This window comes from Chlorocebus sabaeus, chromosome 24 (assembly GCF_047675955.1).
Source record: "Chlorocebus sabaeus isolate Y175 chromosome 24, mChlSab1.0.hap1, whole genome shotgun sequence".
NCBI classification, from domain to species: Eukaryota; Metazoa; Chordata; class Mammalia; order Primates; family Cercopithecidae; genus Chlorocebus; species Chlorocebus sabaeus.
In genome coordinates, this window is record NC_132927.1 from 40,335,052 (window position 1) to 40,349,318 (window position 14,267).

The 14,267-nt window shown below is 38.0% G+C and overlaps 1 protein-coding gene across 16 annotated transcripts in view; it reads left to right on the plus strand.

The window, feature by feature from the left end:
* SYNE2 (spectrin repeat containing nuclear envelope protein 2) overlaps window positions 1-14,267 on the plus strand; it is a 374,252-nt gene that overhangs the window by 119,094 nt on the left and 240,891 nt on the right. For all 16 annotated transcript variants that reach the window (XM_037984103.2, XM_037984105.2, XM_037984100.2 and 13 more), the window contains 6 exons: window positions 7,621-7,785; window positions 8,663-8,775; window positions 9,608-9,770; window positions 11,735-11,813; window positions 12,066-12,253; window positions 13,723-13,887. In XM_037984103.2, coding sequence (XP_037840031.2) covers window positions 7,621-7,785; window positions 8,663-8,775; window positions 9,608-9,770; window positions 11,735-11,813; window positions 12,066-12,253; window positions 13,723-13,887 — 873 coding nt within the window. The remainder of the gene's footprint in view (window positions 1-7,620; window positions 7,786-8,662; window positions 8,776-9,607; window positions 9,771-11,734; window positions 11,814-12,065; window positions 12,254-13,722; window positions 13,888-14,267) is intronic.

Genomic DNA, 14,267 nt, shown 5'->3' on the forward strand with positions numbered 1-14,267 from the left:
GGTACATGAGATATTTTGATACAGGCATGCAATGTGAAATAAGCACATCTTGGAGAATGGGATCTTCATTCCCTCAAGCATTTATCCTTTGAGGTACAAACAATCCAGTTACACTCTTCAAGTTATTTTAAAATGTACAATTAAGTTATTATTGACTATAGTCACCCTGTTGCACTGTCAAATAGTAGGTCTTATTTGTTCTTTCTGACTATTTTTTTGTACCCATTAACCATCTCCATTTCCCCCTACTCCCTAGCCACCCTTCCCAGCCTCTGGTAATCATCTTTCTACTCTCTATCTCCATGAGTTAAACTGTGTTGATTTTTAGATCCCACAAATAAGTAAGAACATGTGATATTTGTCTTTCTGTGCCTAGCTTATTTCACTTAACATAATGACTTCCATTTCCATCCACATTGTTGCAAATGACAGAATCTCATTCTTTTTTTTTTTTTGAGATGGAGTCTTGCTCTGTCACCCAGGCTAGAGTGCAATGGTGTGATCTCGGCTTACTGCAAACTCTGCCTCCCGAGTTCAAGAGATTCTCCTGCCTCAGCCCCAGAGTAGCTGGGATTACAGGTGCATGCTGCCATGCCCGGCTAATTTTTTTGTTTGTTTGTTTTTGAGACAGAGTCTCGCTGTGTCGCCATGCTGGAGTGCAGGGGTGCGATCTCGGCTCACTGCAAGTCTCGCCTCCCGGATTTAAGTGATTCTCTGCCTCAGCCTCCTGAGTAGCTGGGACTACAGGCACCCGCCACCACTCCCGGCTAATTTTTTGTATTTTTAGTAGAGACAGGGTTTCACTGTGTTAACTGTGATGGTCTCAATCTCCTGACCTCGCGATCCGCCCTCCTTTGCCTCCCAAAGTGCTGGGATTACAGGCATGAGCCACTGCGCCCGGCCCTCATTTTTTTTTGGCTGAATAGTACTCCATTGTGTATATGTACCACATTTTCTTTATCCATTCATCTCTTGATGGGCACTTATGTTGCTTCCAAATTACAAATAATTAATATAAGGTGGTTGATAATTTTGTTCAGATTATCTGTGTCTTGACAGATGTTTTGTCCAATTCTATTATATACTGCTGAGAGAGGAGTATTAAAATCTGTGGGAATCTGTCTTCAGTGCTGTCCAATTTTGCTTCATGTATTTTAAAACATTGTCATTGTGTGTACATGCTTATGATTACTTTGTCTTCCTGAGGACTTCTACCATTATGAAATATTCCTGCTTATCTTTAATAATACTGTTTTTCTTGACATCTATTAATATTATACTTAATCTTATACCAGTATAGTCATTCCAGTTTTCTGTGCTGACTGTATAGTACATCTTTTTCCTTCATTTACTTTTCATCTATTTGGAGTCTTTATATTCAAAGTGTATCTCTTATAAATGACACATAGTTGTATCTTGCTTTCTTACCTACTGTGCCAGTCCCTGTCTTTTTTTTTTGAGATCGAGTCTCACTCTGTTGTCCAGGCTAGAATGCACCAGCACAATCATGGCTTACTGCAGCCTCAGCCTCCTACGCTCAAGCCATCCTCCTGTCTCAGCCTCACAAGTAGCTGGGACTACTGGTGTGTGCCATCATGCCTGGCAAAACTTTAAATTTTTTGTAGAGATGGAGTTTTGCCATGTTGCCCATACTGGTCATGAACTCCTGGCCTCAAGCAATGCTCCTAAATTAGAACTTTTGGCCTCCCAAAGTGTTGGTATTACAGGCATGAACCACCGTGCCTAGCCTATCCCTTCTCTTTTAATTGTAGTGCTTAGTCCACTTCATATAATTGTTGATATAGTTCAATTTAGGTATATCATTTAACTCTTTGTTTTGTTTATTCTCTGTGCTTTTTCTATCTCTGTTTCTTCCTTTCTTTTTTTTTTTTTTTTTGAGACAGAGTCTCTCCATGTCTCCCGGGCTGGAGTGTGGGAGAGGTTAATGAGCATGATCGTGGCTCAGTAACCTCTGCCTCCGGGTTCAAGCGATTCTCCTGCCTCGGCCTCCTGAGTAGCTGGGATTATAGATGCCCACCACCATGACTGGCTAATTTTTGTATTTTTAGTAGAGATGGGGTTTCACCATGTTGGCCAGTCTGGTCTCGAACTCCTGACCTCAAGTGATCTGCCTGCCTTGACCTCCCAAAGTGCTGGTGTTACAGATGTGAGCCACTGTGCCCGGCCTCCATTTCTTCCTTTGTTGTCTGGTTTTGGATCATGCGTTTTTTAAGAATTCCATTTTAATTTGTCTGTTGACTTGACTCTGCTTCTTCCTATCATGTTTTTAGTGGTTGCTCTAGGGATTATAATATACATTACAAAATTTTTACAGTCTACTTAGAGTTTTGCAATTTTTGTTGTTGTTGTTGTTGTTGTTTTGAGACAGTCTTGCTTTGTCGCCCAGGCTGGAGTGCAGTGGCTTGATCACAGGTAACTGCAACCTCTGCTTCCCGGGCTCAGTCAATCCTCCCACCTCAGCTTTCTGAGTAGCTGGGACTACAGGCATCCATCACCATGCGTGCTTAATTTCTTTTGTATTTTTTTGCAGAGAAGGAGTTTCACTATGTTGCCCAGACTGGTCTTGAACTCCTGGGCTCAAGGGATCCACTTACCTTGGCCTACCAAAGTGCTGGGATTGTAGGTGTGAACCACCACACCCAGCCTTAGAGTTGTACAATATCTAGGTTATTTTACAACTTTTTGTAACATGTAGAAATCCTGCAGTCAAATTGATTCATCTCCCATTATTTATGCTATAGTTGTTTTATATATAAATATACGTGACACATGTAACATATGTCTTAAAATCCCCAGGGCCATGTTATAATTTTTTTTCCCTCTAAACAACCATATATTTTAAGGAAATTAAATGAAAAAATTAATCTTTTATGTTTATCTAGGTATTTCCCATGTTCTTAATTTCTTTCTAGAGATTTGAGTTTCCATTGAGCTCAGTTCCCTTCAGCCTGAAAACTTCCTTTCACTTATTTTACATTACAGGGCTGTGAGTGACAAATTCACCTAGTTTTCTTTGATCTCTAAATATGTCTTTGTTTTGCCTTCATTAAAAAAATAACTTTATTGAGGTATAATTTATGTAACATCTCATTTATAAATGGATAGTGAAATGATTTTTAATACATTTACAGAGTTACGACAGGAACTGTGTGGTCCACAAAGTCAAAGATACTCTGGCTCTTCACAGGGAAAGTTTGCTGACCCTTTGCTTGGCTGTCAGGAGTGGCAGCCTGTTTTCAGAATACATTTTCCACACCGTTTACTAAGTATTAAACAGCAGTCTAGTGGCTTAAAAGAGCCACTCTTTTAGACACCCTAATTTTGAAGAACTTGCAGCTCCTACAATCTTCTCATCAGTGGTGGTGCTTATTGCATTGTCAGTTTCTATTCTGATCACTGCTTTGAAATGGACTCTTGTGAAGGATAAGACCTGTCCGTGACAAGTCCTCAACAAAGTGGAAGGCAATGAAGAAGATATTGTCTGTATAGTTCAGGCTGTTCCAGGCTACAGAGACCAGGCCTGATTTTGTTAAATATGGAAACATTGCCCAAATAATGAGAAAAACCATAAAAAGAACTATTTTGCAAGATTAAGTGCTGTAAATTGGTAATAGCTTGAAAATCCATTCCTCAGTCAGGTAAACTGCAGCTCAGTTTGTTGGTGTGGCAAAATGAGACACTGCTAAAATTAAAGCCATTGAGGACATAAAAGTTGAAACCATGTATGCAGTTTCTGGTTCAATAGTTTGAGAACAGATTTCTCAGAGCATCATAGTAAATGGTTTCATATTGAGCCTACTGTAGAAAATAGCAACATTATGTTATTTTGACCTGTTAAGATCTTATGTAAATTTTCAGCCAAATTGAAAAGTAATTACTGCAGAAAGGAAGTGTTAAGTGAGAAAGGAGAGGAACGAAAGGTAAACATTGCCTTCTGTTCTTCCTCTTCTGCCTGCTGTATAAATATTGAGTGTAGCCCTGAGTCGAAAAAAACAGGTTTGGTTTAATTCAAAATATATGCAGCTGTCTTTTGGTTGCAAAGAATAATAGTTGAACTAGAGGTATTGCTCTTAGCTTCTCTTTAACTCAATTATATTTCAAATTTCTGGTTTTTTTTTTTTTTGGCAGATGTACAAGTAGTTAGACACACTAAAAGTATATGCTAACTTGTTTATTTGAAATGGCTGGGTGCGGTGGCTCACACCTGTAATCCCAGCACTTTGGGAGGCTGAGGCAGGCAGATCACTTGACGTCAGAAGTTCAGGACCAGCCCTGGCCAACATGGCAAATCCCTGTCTCTACTAAAAATACAAAAATTAGCCAGGCATGGTGGCACATATCTGTAATCCCAGCTACTCAGGAGACTGAGGCAGGAGAATTGCTTGAACCTGGGAGGCAGAGGTTTCAGTGAGCCAAGATGTATATCCAGCCTGAGAGACAGAGTGAGACTCCATCTCAAAACAAAAAGAAAAAAAAATTACAATAATGAAATAACTTTTTTTCATTTTTCTTTCATCTGGAGACATAATGGCAAAGAGTTAATGATTTAAGATTGTAGAATTGGCCAAGTGCAGTGGCTTACGCCTATAATCCCAGGACTTTGGGAGGCCGAGGTGGGCAGATCACCTGAGGTCAGGAGTTTGAGACCAGGCTGGTCAATGTGGTGAAACCTCATCTCTACTAAAAACACAAAAATTAGCCAGGTGTGGTGGTGTGTACCTGTAATCCCAGCTACTTGAGAGACTGAGGCAGGAGAATTGCTTGAACCTGGGAGGTGGAGGTTGCAGTGAGCCAAGATTGCACCACTGCACTCCAGTCTGGGTAACAGACTGAGACTCCATCTCAAAAAAAAAAAAAAAAAAAAGGTTATAGAATTATCTTTGCCATATATCTTTTGAGAAAATTAAACTTGCAAGACAAAAAAAAAAAAGCAAAACAAAATGGAAAAGCTGTAATATCTAATGCTTTCATTTTATGAACAGTTCCATTTGACTGCCTTAAAGGAACCTAGCTTTGTCCTCATTTTGTATACCTGGGTACTTGGTTAAATATCTTTTAGATATTTGCTTTTGCATGTGATGGGTACCCCATAAATGTTTTTGAATGAATTAATGTTGAAGTGATCTATCTGATATACAAATTTTTGCCTGTTTAAAAAACAGTATAACTCAACTGGGCTTGGTGGGTCATGCCTGCAATCCCAGCAGTTTGGGAGGCCAAGGCAGGAGGATTGTTTGAGGCCAGGAGTTCAAGACCAGCCTGGGCAACATAGTGAGACCTTGTCTCTACAATAAAATAATAATAAAAAAACCCTCAAAGAATAAAAACAGTGCATTTAGTAGAATTAGACTGGGTAATAGAAAGATAAAATACAGACTTAAGACCAGTACTTTTTATTAGAGAAAATTGAGTGAAACAAATTTTAATTCGTGATTGATCTTCATAGGAGTATCAAATAAATTAAAAGAGGCTTATTTGGCTCACGTTTCTGCTTCTGTACAAGAAGCGTGGCACCAGCATCTGCTTCTGGTGAGGGCCTCAGGCTACTTCCATTCATAGTGGAAGGCAAAGGGGAGCTTGTGTATAGAAATCACATGGCAAGAGATGAAGCGAGAGCGAGAGAGGCAGAGAGAGAGAGGAGGTGCCAGACTCTTTTCAACAACCAGCACTCGTGGGAACTCAGCTCCTGTTAGTCCCAGCCCCAATATTGGGTATCAAACTTAAACATGAGATTCAGAGGAGATAAACATTCAAACTGTATAGAAGTAAGTTTGTGTAAAAAGTCACATTCTTCTTTTTGAGATGGAGTCTCACTCTGTTGCCCAGGCTTGAGTGCACTGGTGTGATCTCGGCTCACTGCAGCCTCCACCTCCTGGGTTCAAGCGATTCTCCTACTTCAGCCTCCCAGGTGGCTAGGACTACAGACATGATCCACCATGCCTATATATATATATATATATATATATATATATATATATATGTCTCTTGAGACACAGTCTCACTCTGTCGCCAAGGCTGGAGTGCAGTGGTGTGATCTTGGCTCACTGCTTATCACACTTTCCTGTAACCATGTTCTTGGCTGCTTCTTTGGATAGGTGGTTCAGGCGAGAGCTGTAGCTTTCATTTATCTGGTTTACACTCTGACATAGGGGGTTGTATTAAATTGCTCTTCCATTCATACACGACACATGGAGCTAGGCAGGGCCTGGTCTTGTTTTTGTTCATTTGCTTAATTGTGTGTTGATTTCCTTTTATACTCATACCTTCGTCCCATTCTCCTTTCTTCTTGAGCCACAATTTTGGTATCTTTAATGTGTTTTATGTTTTTGCATAATATAGATTGAATTTATGTATATTTTTGTTTTGTTTTGTTTTTGAGACAGGGTCTTACTCTGTCATCCAGGCTGGAGTGCAGTGGCATGATCATGGCTCACTGTAGCCTTGACCTCCTGGGCTCCAGTGATCCTCCCACCTCAGTCTCTTGAGTAGCTGAGACTATAGGTCACACTACAGGTGTGCACCACCACTCCTGGCTAATTTTTGTATTTTTAGTAGAGATGGGGATTTTACCATGTTGCCCAAGCTGGTCTTGAACTCCTGTGCTCAACTGATCCTCCTGCCTTGGCCTCTTGAAGTGCTGGGTTTATCAATGTGAGCCACTGCACCCGACCTGTACATGTATTTTTAAGTTGTGTACCCTTGAGGTTATATGTTGTTTCTTTTTATTTTTGAACATAGTGTATTTTAAGGTGCTTCCATGTTGGCATTTGTGCATCTAATTTTCTCCTAACTGCTGCATAGCATTAAATGATGGGTAACCATCACATGGTCCTTTGTCCACGCCGGAAGCTTTCTGTATCTTTGTCTCCAGCTCTTAGCACAATAGCTTGTTCATAAATGTTTGGCCACTGAGTGAATGAACGAATGTGTGAGTGAGTTTTGACAGTGCTTGCCGAGGGGACATCCCGGTAGCAGGGGCAGCGAGAGCGAAGACACAGCGAGTATTTGGAGAAGCAAGCAGTCAGAGCCTGTGTTTCTCAGCTGCTTGTGCATGCAGGGAGTGGTGGGAGGCTGAGGAAGGAGGAGATGTACCTGGATTTGGGGATGGGTGGTGCGTTTCGTGAAGGATAGATATTCGGGAAATATGGTAGAGATATGTCACGTGGATATACAGTTAGGGCTAGATTGGGGAGAAGTTATAAATCTGTATCGAAGGTGTAGTTGTAGTGTCAGAGCACACAAGGACACACAGCATTTCAAATGATGGTCATTCAGTAGGATAGTCTATCGTTGCTTAGAGGTGTGCTTTTAATCTTTTGAACTTCCCGCATATCTTATTGTGGATTTATCACAACGTTTGTTTTTTCTTATGCCTTCTTTTCCTACAACTTTTGAACAAATTATATTCCTGGTCAGCAAGTAGCTAAGTGATATTTAGAACTACGAAATTTACCCATTGATGAAGATTTCCATGATAATGGATCACATTTATTTGTCTTGGCTTCCAGAGAAACTTCAAAGAGTCAAACATACTGTATGTGAAGAAATAAACTAGAAAAGTTCTACTGAAGAGTATCTTCTTCTTTTTTTTTTTTTCAGATTAATGCATGGAAAATAAAGCTGAATTATGCCTTGCCCCCACCCCTCCATCAAACTGAAGCTTGGCTCCAGGAGGTAGAAGAGCTTATGGATGAAGATTTGTCAGCCTCCCAGGATCACTCTCAAGCCGTGACTCTGATACAAGAGAAAATGACTTTATTCAAGGTTGGAAAAGAAAAAAAAGAGATGTAGAAAAATATTTTGCTAGGGATTGTTCTTGAGTAAGACTTTGTCCTAAAAAGAAGAGAGGGAGAGTAGTGGATATTTGAGGATGGTTTACAATTATTCCTCTGGGGATTTTTGGGACCTAGAACATAACTTTACATTCATGACCATTGTACTAGTTTAAGGTTGAAACAATAAGGATAGAATCTAAATAAGGATAGAGTTCTAAAGCAACTCTAAATAAAGTCTGACCAAAAAAAAGGTCAAGGGTTGGGAGGGTGAAGAAGGGGGAGCCTGATTTAAAATTTGAGAGACTTGGGTTCTCACTAAAATGGCATGAAAAAAATTATGTGAGATTTATGGTATTTGAGCCTACAAAGGAATGGAGTATACACCAATAAATAAAAGATTGTAATGATGGTTTTACTAAAGAAACTATGGTCTGCCTCTCTGTAAAATGTTCAGATTTAAAACATTTATGATGAAAATGTTTGTTCACAAAATCTTAGTTAAAGGGGGTAGTTTCAGCCTAGGCAATATAGCAAGACCCTACCTCTACAGAAAATTGTTTAAAAAATGAAACTAGCTGGGTATTGTACTGTGTGCCTGTAGACCCAGCTACTTGGGAAGCTGAGGTGAGAGGATCCCTTGAATCCAAGAATTCCAGGCTGCAGTGAGCTATGATCATGCCACTGCACTCCAGCCTGAGTGACAGAGCAAGACCCTGTGTCTTAAAACAATAAAAAAAAGTAGGTTGTGGGGAGGGCTTTATGAATTTTTTTTTTTAAAAAAGATGTAATGCAAGTGAGATTGACAAACCCTTAATTGCAGTGTTTGGCAATAAATATGGTTTATGTCATGCTGAATTTCTTTTCAGAGCCTGATGGATAGATTTGCGCATCATTCGAACATTCTCCTTACCTTTGAAAATAAAGATGAAAATCATTTGCCATTGGTACCACCTAACAAATTGGAGGAAATGAAAAGACGGTGTGTAACACTACCGTTTCACAACTGCTGGTACTATTCATGTTTGAGTAACAACTGGTACTACAGGGACCACAAAATACAGATTTTTAGATAATTTTTACCAAGTGTTCTCCTTTAAATCTTGATAACAGTATCTTCACATTTTATATAGTGGTAACGTTACAGATATTATGCCAACATACCTCCTTTTTTATTGAATGTTAGAATATGGTGATGGAAAACATTCAGAAACTGAGCTCTGTATCTTGGTTTTGGATAAGTCACTCTCTTTTTGAGCATGTTTCCACCTTCGTAAATTTAGGTTAATGATAATTGCCCTGTTCAGGTCTCACTGGGAAACTGGATCAAATGGGAGGAGGGATGTGAAAGCACTTTATAAACTGTAAAATACTATAAATATTGAGATTATTTAATTGATTATCTTTTCTCATTACTCGAAAGCAACTTACTAGAATAGTGAGAGGGTGTTAGCCTTTATAATGAAAACTTTTAATATATAAACTTAGATTATAGTTTCATTAAGTTATATGGAAGTTTTCAGATTTAGTAAAATATTTCATAGATCAACATTTTATTACAGGATTTGTCAATCGGGGAATAGTCTATTCAGAAAATGTTGTGTTTGATGTTTTTACCTTAGAAACAGTTGTTTTATATCTAGTCACAGTGTTTGTTTTACAATGTTTAAAAAAGAAAAAGACAATGATACATCTGAGTTCCATGTGCTTAAAAGAAAGAGTTAAAGCCTCAGTATTTTTAAAAATGCTGAACAGATTTCTCACATTTGGTCAATAATATTAAGTTAAATTCCAAAACCTGCACTGTTTTCCAGAGTCAACAATATTTTGGAGAAAAAATTTATTCTACTTCTAGAATTTCATTACTACACGTGCTTAGTTCTTGGTTTGGTAGATGAAGTGAAATCAAAATTGGATATTTGGAACATTAAATATGGGAGCAGAGAATCTGTGGAATTATTGCTGGAAGACTGGCATGTAAGCTTTTTAATTTTGTGTCTTAGGCAACTCTTCTCCGTCTCTGGGTGCTGTGTTTGCATTTTTCCTTGGCACGATTTCCCATTAACTCTTCGGGTTTTGAGATGGGTTTTCTTGGTAGATTTCATTAGCTTAAATATTGCCTGGAGAAGAGAATTACAGGGAGTCAAACAGCAGCATAGGAAAGAGTAAAAAAATAGAAAATATCACTACTTACTACCCAAGGGGAGATTCAGAGTTAACCAGGTCTTTTTTTTGAAAGGTTTCCATGCTTTTTTTTCGTTAAAAATTCCTTCTTTCACTTACTTGAAATGTTAATTTTGGGTTCCTTTTCAGATTGATAGTTTCATGCAGTAATTACATTTTTCTTATAACATTTTGATCTTAACTTACTAAATTTTACTAGCTAGGATAAACAGTACATGTTTTCTTTTGTCTTGAGGCTTTCTTTTTGGCTTTAACTCTTCTAATTTATAGGAAAAATGTTTGAAGTGACTTAAATATAAGTGTGTTTACATCTAAGTTAAAACTACAGCATCACAGAAATGTCAGTTCTACATTTAGGCCTTGTCCTTCTTTTTGTTTCCCTCCTTTTAGAGATGAGGTGGGGCTGGGCGCGGTAGCGCACACCTATAATCCCAATACATTGAGAGGCCAAGGCAGGCGGATCACCTGAGGTCACGAGTTCGAGACCAGCCTGGCCAACATGGCGAAACCTCCTTCTACTAAAAATACAAAAATTAGCCAGGCGTGGTTGTAGGCACCTGTAATACCAGCTGCTTGGGAGGCTGAGGCAGAAGAATCACTTGAACCCTGGGAGGTAGAGGTTGCAGTGAGCTGAGATTGTGCCACTGCACTCCAGCCTGGGCGACAGAGCGAGACTTTGTCTCAAATATAAAAAAAAAAAAAGAAATGAGGGGGGAAAGGAAAATCCAAGATTGTAAATTTTGTTGTAAAAATTAAAAAAATGATAGAGAAATTTACTTCCAATTTATGACTTAAACACTCTAAGTTTCCAAACAGGAAGCATCATTCTAAACTAGGCTAGATTTTGAGTATTTCTAGTTCTTTTTCCTTGCTTGAATTTTCATTTTTCTGTTTAAATATTCATACTATTGGCACACATAAATATAAAGTAAATATGAATTTTGAATTAGCTTAGTATTTTTCCATAACAGAATTTGGTTAATGGTAGTTTCCAAAATGTTTCTGTGTGATGGATATCTTTTTGTAACATACTCTAATATATCTAAAAAAAGTACTCAATTTTTTTTTTTTTTTTTTTTTTTTAATTTTTTTGAGACGGAGTCTCGCTCTGCCGCCCAGGCTGGAGTGCAGTGGCCGGATCTCAGCTCACTGCAAGCTCTGCCTCCCGGGTTCACGCCATTCTCCTGCCTCCGCCTCCCGAGTAGCTGGGACTACAGGCGCCCGCCACCTCGCCCGGCTAGTTTTTTGTATTTTTTAGTAGAGACGGGGTTTCACCATGTTAACCAGGATGGTCTCGATCTCCTGACCTCGTGATCCGCCCGTCTCGGCCTCCCAAAGTGCTGGGATTACAGGCTTGAGCCACCGCGCCCAGCCAAAAAGTACTCAATATTAATAAAACATGTGAAATAAGAGCAACTGACACAATTATGTGATATTAATAAAATGTGCAAAGTAGGAGATCCTGAAATTACTATAAATACTTAACTTGCCTTTTCCCACAAGAGGAACACCATTGTAACACCATGTCACCACATTAAGATCAATTTTATCAGATGTCAGACCTATTTAACGTTCACACCCAGCTTATGTCTCTTAGATTTTCACCATCCTTCTTTATCTTTTCCTACCAAATATGTCGTATTAAAGCCCTAAAGAAATTTTGGTAACTATGTCCTTCATTGAATGGCTGTATCTCTCTATCTGGATTTCTTGGCACAATTTTAAAAGTAAAAACTCTCTTTTTGTTTTCTTCCCAGAAATTTGTTGAAGAAGAAGAATTGCTAGCTCGACTTGATACTTCTTTTCAAAAATGTGGAGAAATTTATAAGAATTTGGGTAAAGTAGTTCAGTTACTTTTTGAGGAATGACTGTCACTTAACAATGATGTTTTATCTGTTGTGCTTTCTATATAATGTTTTAGAAATTAGTTTTATGTGCATGTTTTCCTGGGAAAATTCTTGCTTTCACTTTTAATATTGTCAGAGTACATATTATTTTGCCACTGTCAATTAGTATGCAAATATTTTAAAATAGTATTAATAAAAAATTGTTTTCTAAGATTGCTTTTTTGTTTTGTTGATATTGTAGCTGGAGAATGTCAGAATATTAGTAAACAGTATATGATGGTGAAATCTGATGTTTGTATGTATAGAAAAAAAATATGTAATGTGAAGTCCACTCTACAAAAAGTGCTGGCATGTTGGGCTACTTATGTGGAAAACCTTCGCTTACTAAGGGCTTGCTTTGAGGAGACAAAGAAGGAAGAAATTAAAGAGGTATTTGCAGTCTAATAGCATCTGCTCAATTTTATTTTTTAATTGTTTTATTTTGTGACCCTCATTTTCAATCCAAAGATGAGAAAACAGAGAATAGTACACCAGTGTTTTGGAAAATTCTTCAAGGTCTTGGAAAAAATTTAGTTTCTTCCCGATATAATTGCCAAGAGGCAGTTTTCTCCACTGGTTTATAGGTTTTATACATGGTCACGCACACACATACACGCCCCCCCTTCCCACACATAGAGCTTTCTTAAGGTATAACTTGCATATGGAGTAATAGCTTTTGGGAGATGTTTTACTAAGCTCTTTGGAGAGGAAATAAGACTTAATATACTGGGTAGCTTATAGACACAGTTAAAATAAACTACTGTTCAGAAAATTTTATTTTTCCATTTGGTTGAAACCTTTCAGCTCTAAAATGTTCCTGAGTTTCTAGAGGAGGAAAATCAAGATACCTTAACTTATATGTAGGGGTGTGGAAGAACTCTCAATGTAATTCATTATTGTTTTCATGTGTTATTCATGTAATAATCTGTTCTATGATTATTTGAGGTGGTTTTTCTTTCTTTCATTTGTTTTTTTCTGTTGCAGATGGCTATAGATAGCCTTTCAGATTAAACATTTCCAAAATAGAAACTAAAATTAATAGAAAATAGATTATTTGTGTTAAAGTAAAATTTGTGATAACTATAAGAGTGCAAAAAAGAGCATTTTAGGGATTGAGTCATCACTTCTGTCACCTGTATTAGTACTAGAATTTCAAATCTTTGTCTTCCAACAGTCCTTCTGTCTTTAAAGATTGTCTATAAAAATGTACATAACTCAGAGAAAAATAACACTCTAAGGTTGTAATACCCAAACTGCTAAGAAACCCTGAGCTAACAGAGAGAACTAAGAGAACTTACAGAACACTCTAAAATTTGAAGGAGACACAACAACATCCATCTGTTGGATACCATGCATGCTGCTACTAAGTTGTTAAACCTAACTACTGAAAATGGGAACTGTTAGATAATATTTCTGACCTAGGGACTCTCTGAAAAAATTAATGAGACAATTAAGGCTCCATGCACTAAACAAGTTTGGAAACCTCTGCTGTAAGTTCATCAGCCATGTGGAAAGAGAGATCAGATGCATCTTAAAAGTCCAGGACCAGGAGTGATGACAGACAGCTGGCACTTGCCAGTTAGCACTTAGGAGTGAAGAGCTAGACCGACAGGGTTGGGAGACTCCTCTAAGGGGAAAGTCAAAGTCTCTGCAAAGAATGTTGCTTAGGATTAGTCTTGGTATGGAGGTTGCCATGACCTTGATTGCGCTACTGCACTCCAGCCTGGGCAACAGAGCAAGACTCCATCTCAAAAAAAAAAAAAAAAAAAAAAAAAAATAGCCTTGGTGAACATTTATTATACATAATAGAAAGAGAGTATTATGTCATTAAGACAGTATGTTGCTTGTGTGTTGTGTAGGTACCCTTTGAGACACTAGCCCAGTGGAATCTAGAACATGCTACTTTAAATGAAGCAGGAAATTTCTTAGTCGAAGTCAGCAATGATGTGGTTGGATCATCTATTTCTAAAGAACTGAGAAGGCTGAATAAAAGATGGAGAAAGTTGGTTTCAAAAACTCAACTCGTAAGTTCTTTTGATTGGTTGCAGCTTTATTGAGATATGATTTATGTACCATACAGTTTACTCATTGTAAGGTCATAACTGATTGATTTCTGGTATATGCACAGAGTTATGTAGCCATTACCATAAAAAATTTAGAACATTTTTATTACTTCATAAGGAAACCCAGCAGTCACTCCCTATTTTCTTCCAATGCCCCCTGCCCCAGCCCTATGCAACCACGAATCCACTGTCTTTCTATAGATTAGCCTATTCTGGACATTTAATTTCACATAATGGAATCATATAATATGTGATCTCTTGTGACTGACTTATGTTACTTGGCATAATATTTTTAAGGTTCATGCCTATTATAGAATGTAATCGTACTTCATTCCTTTTTA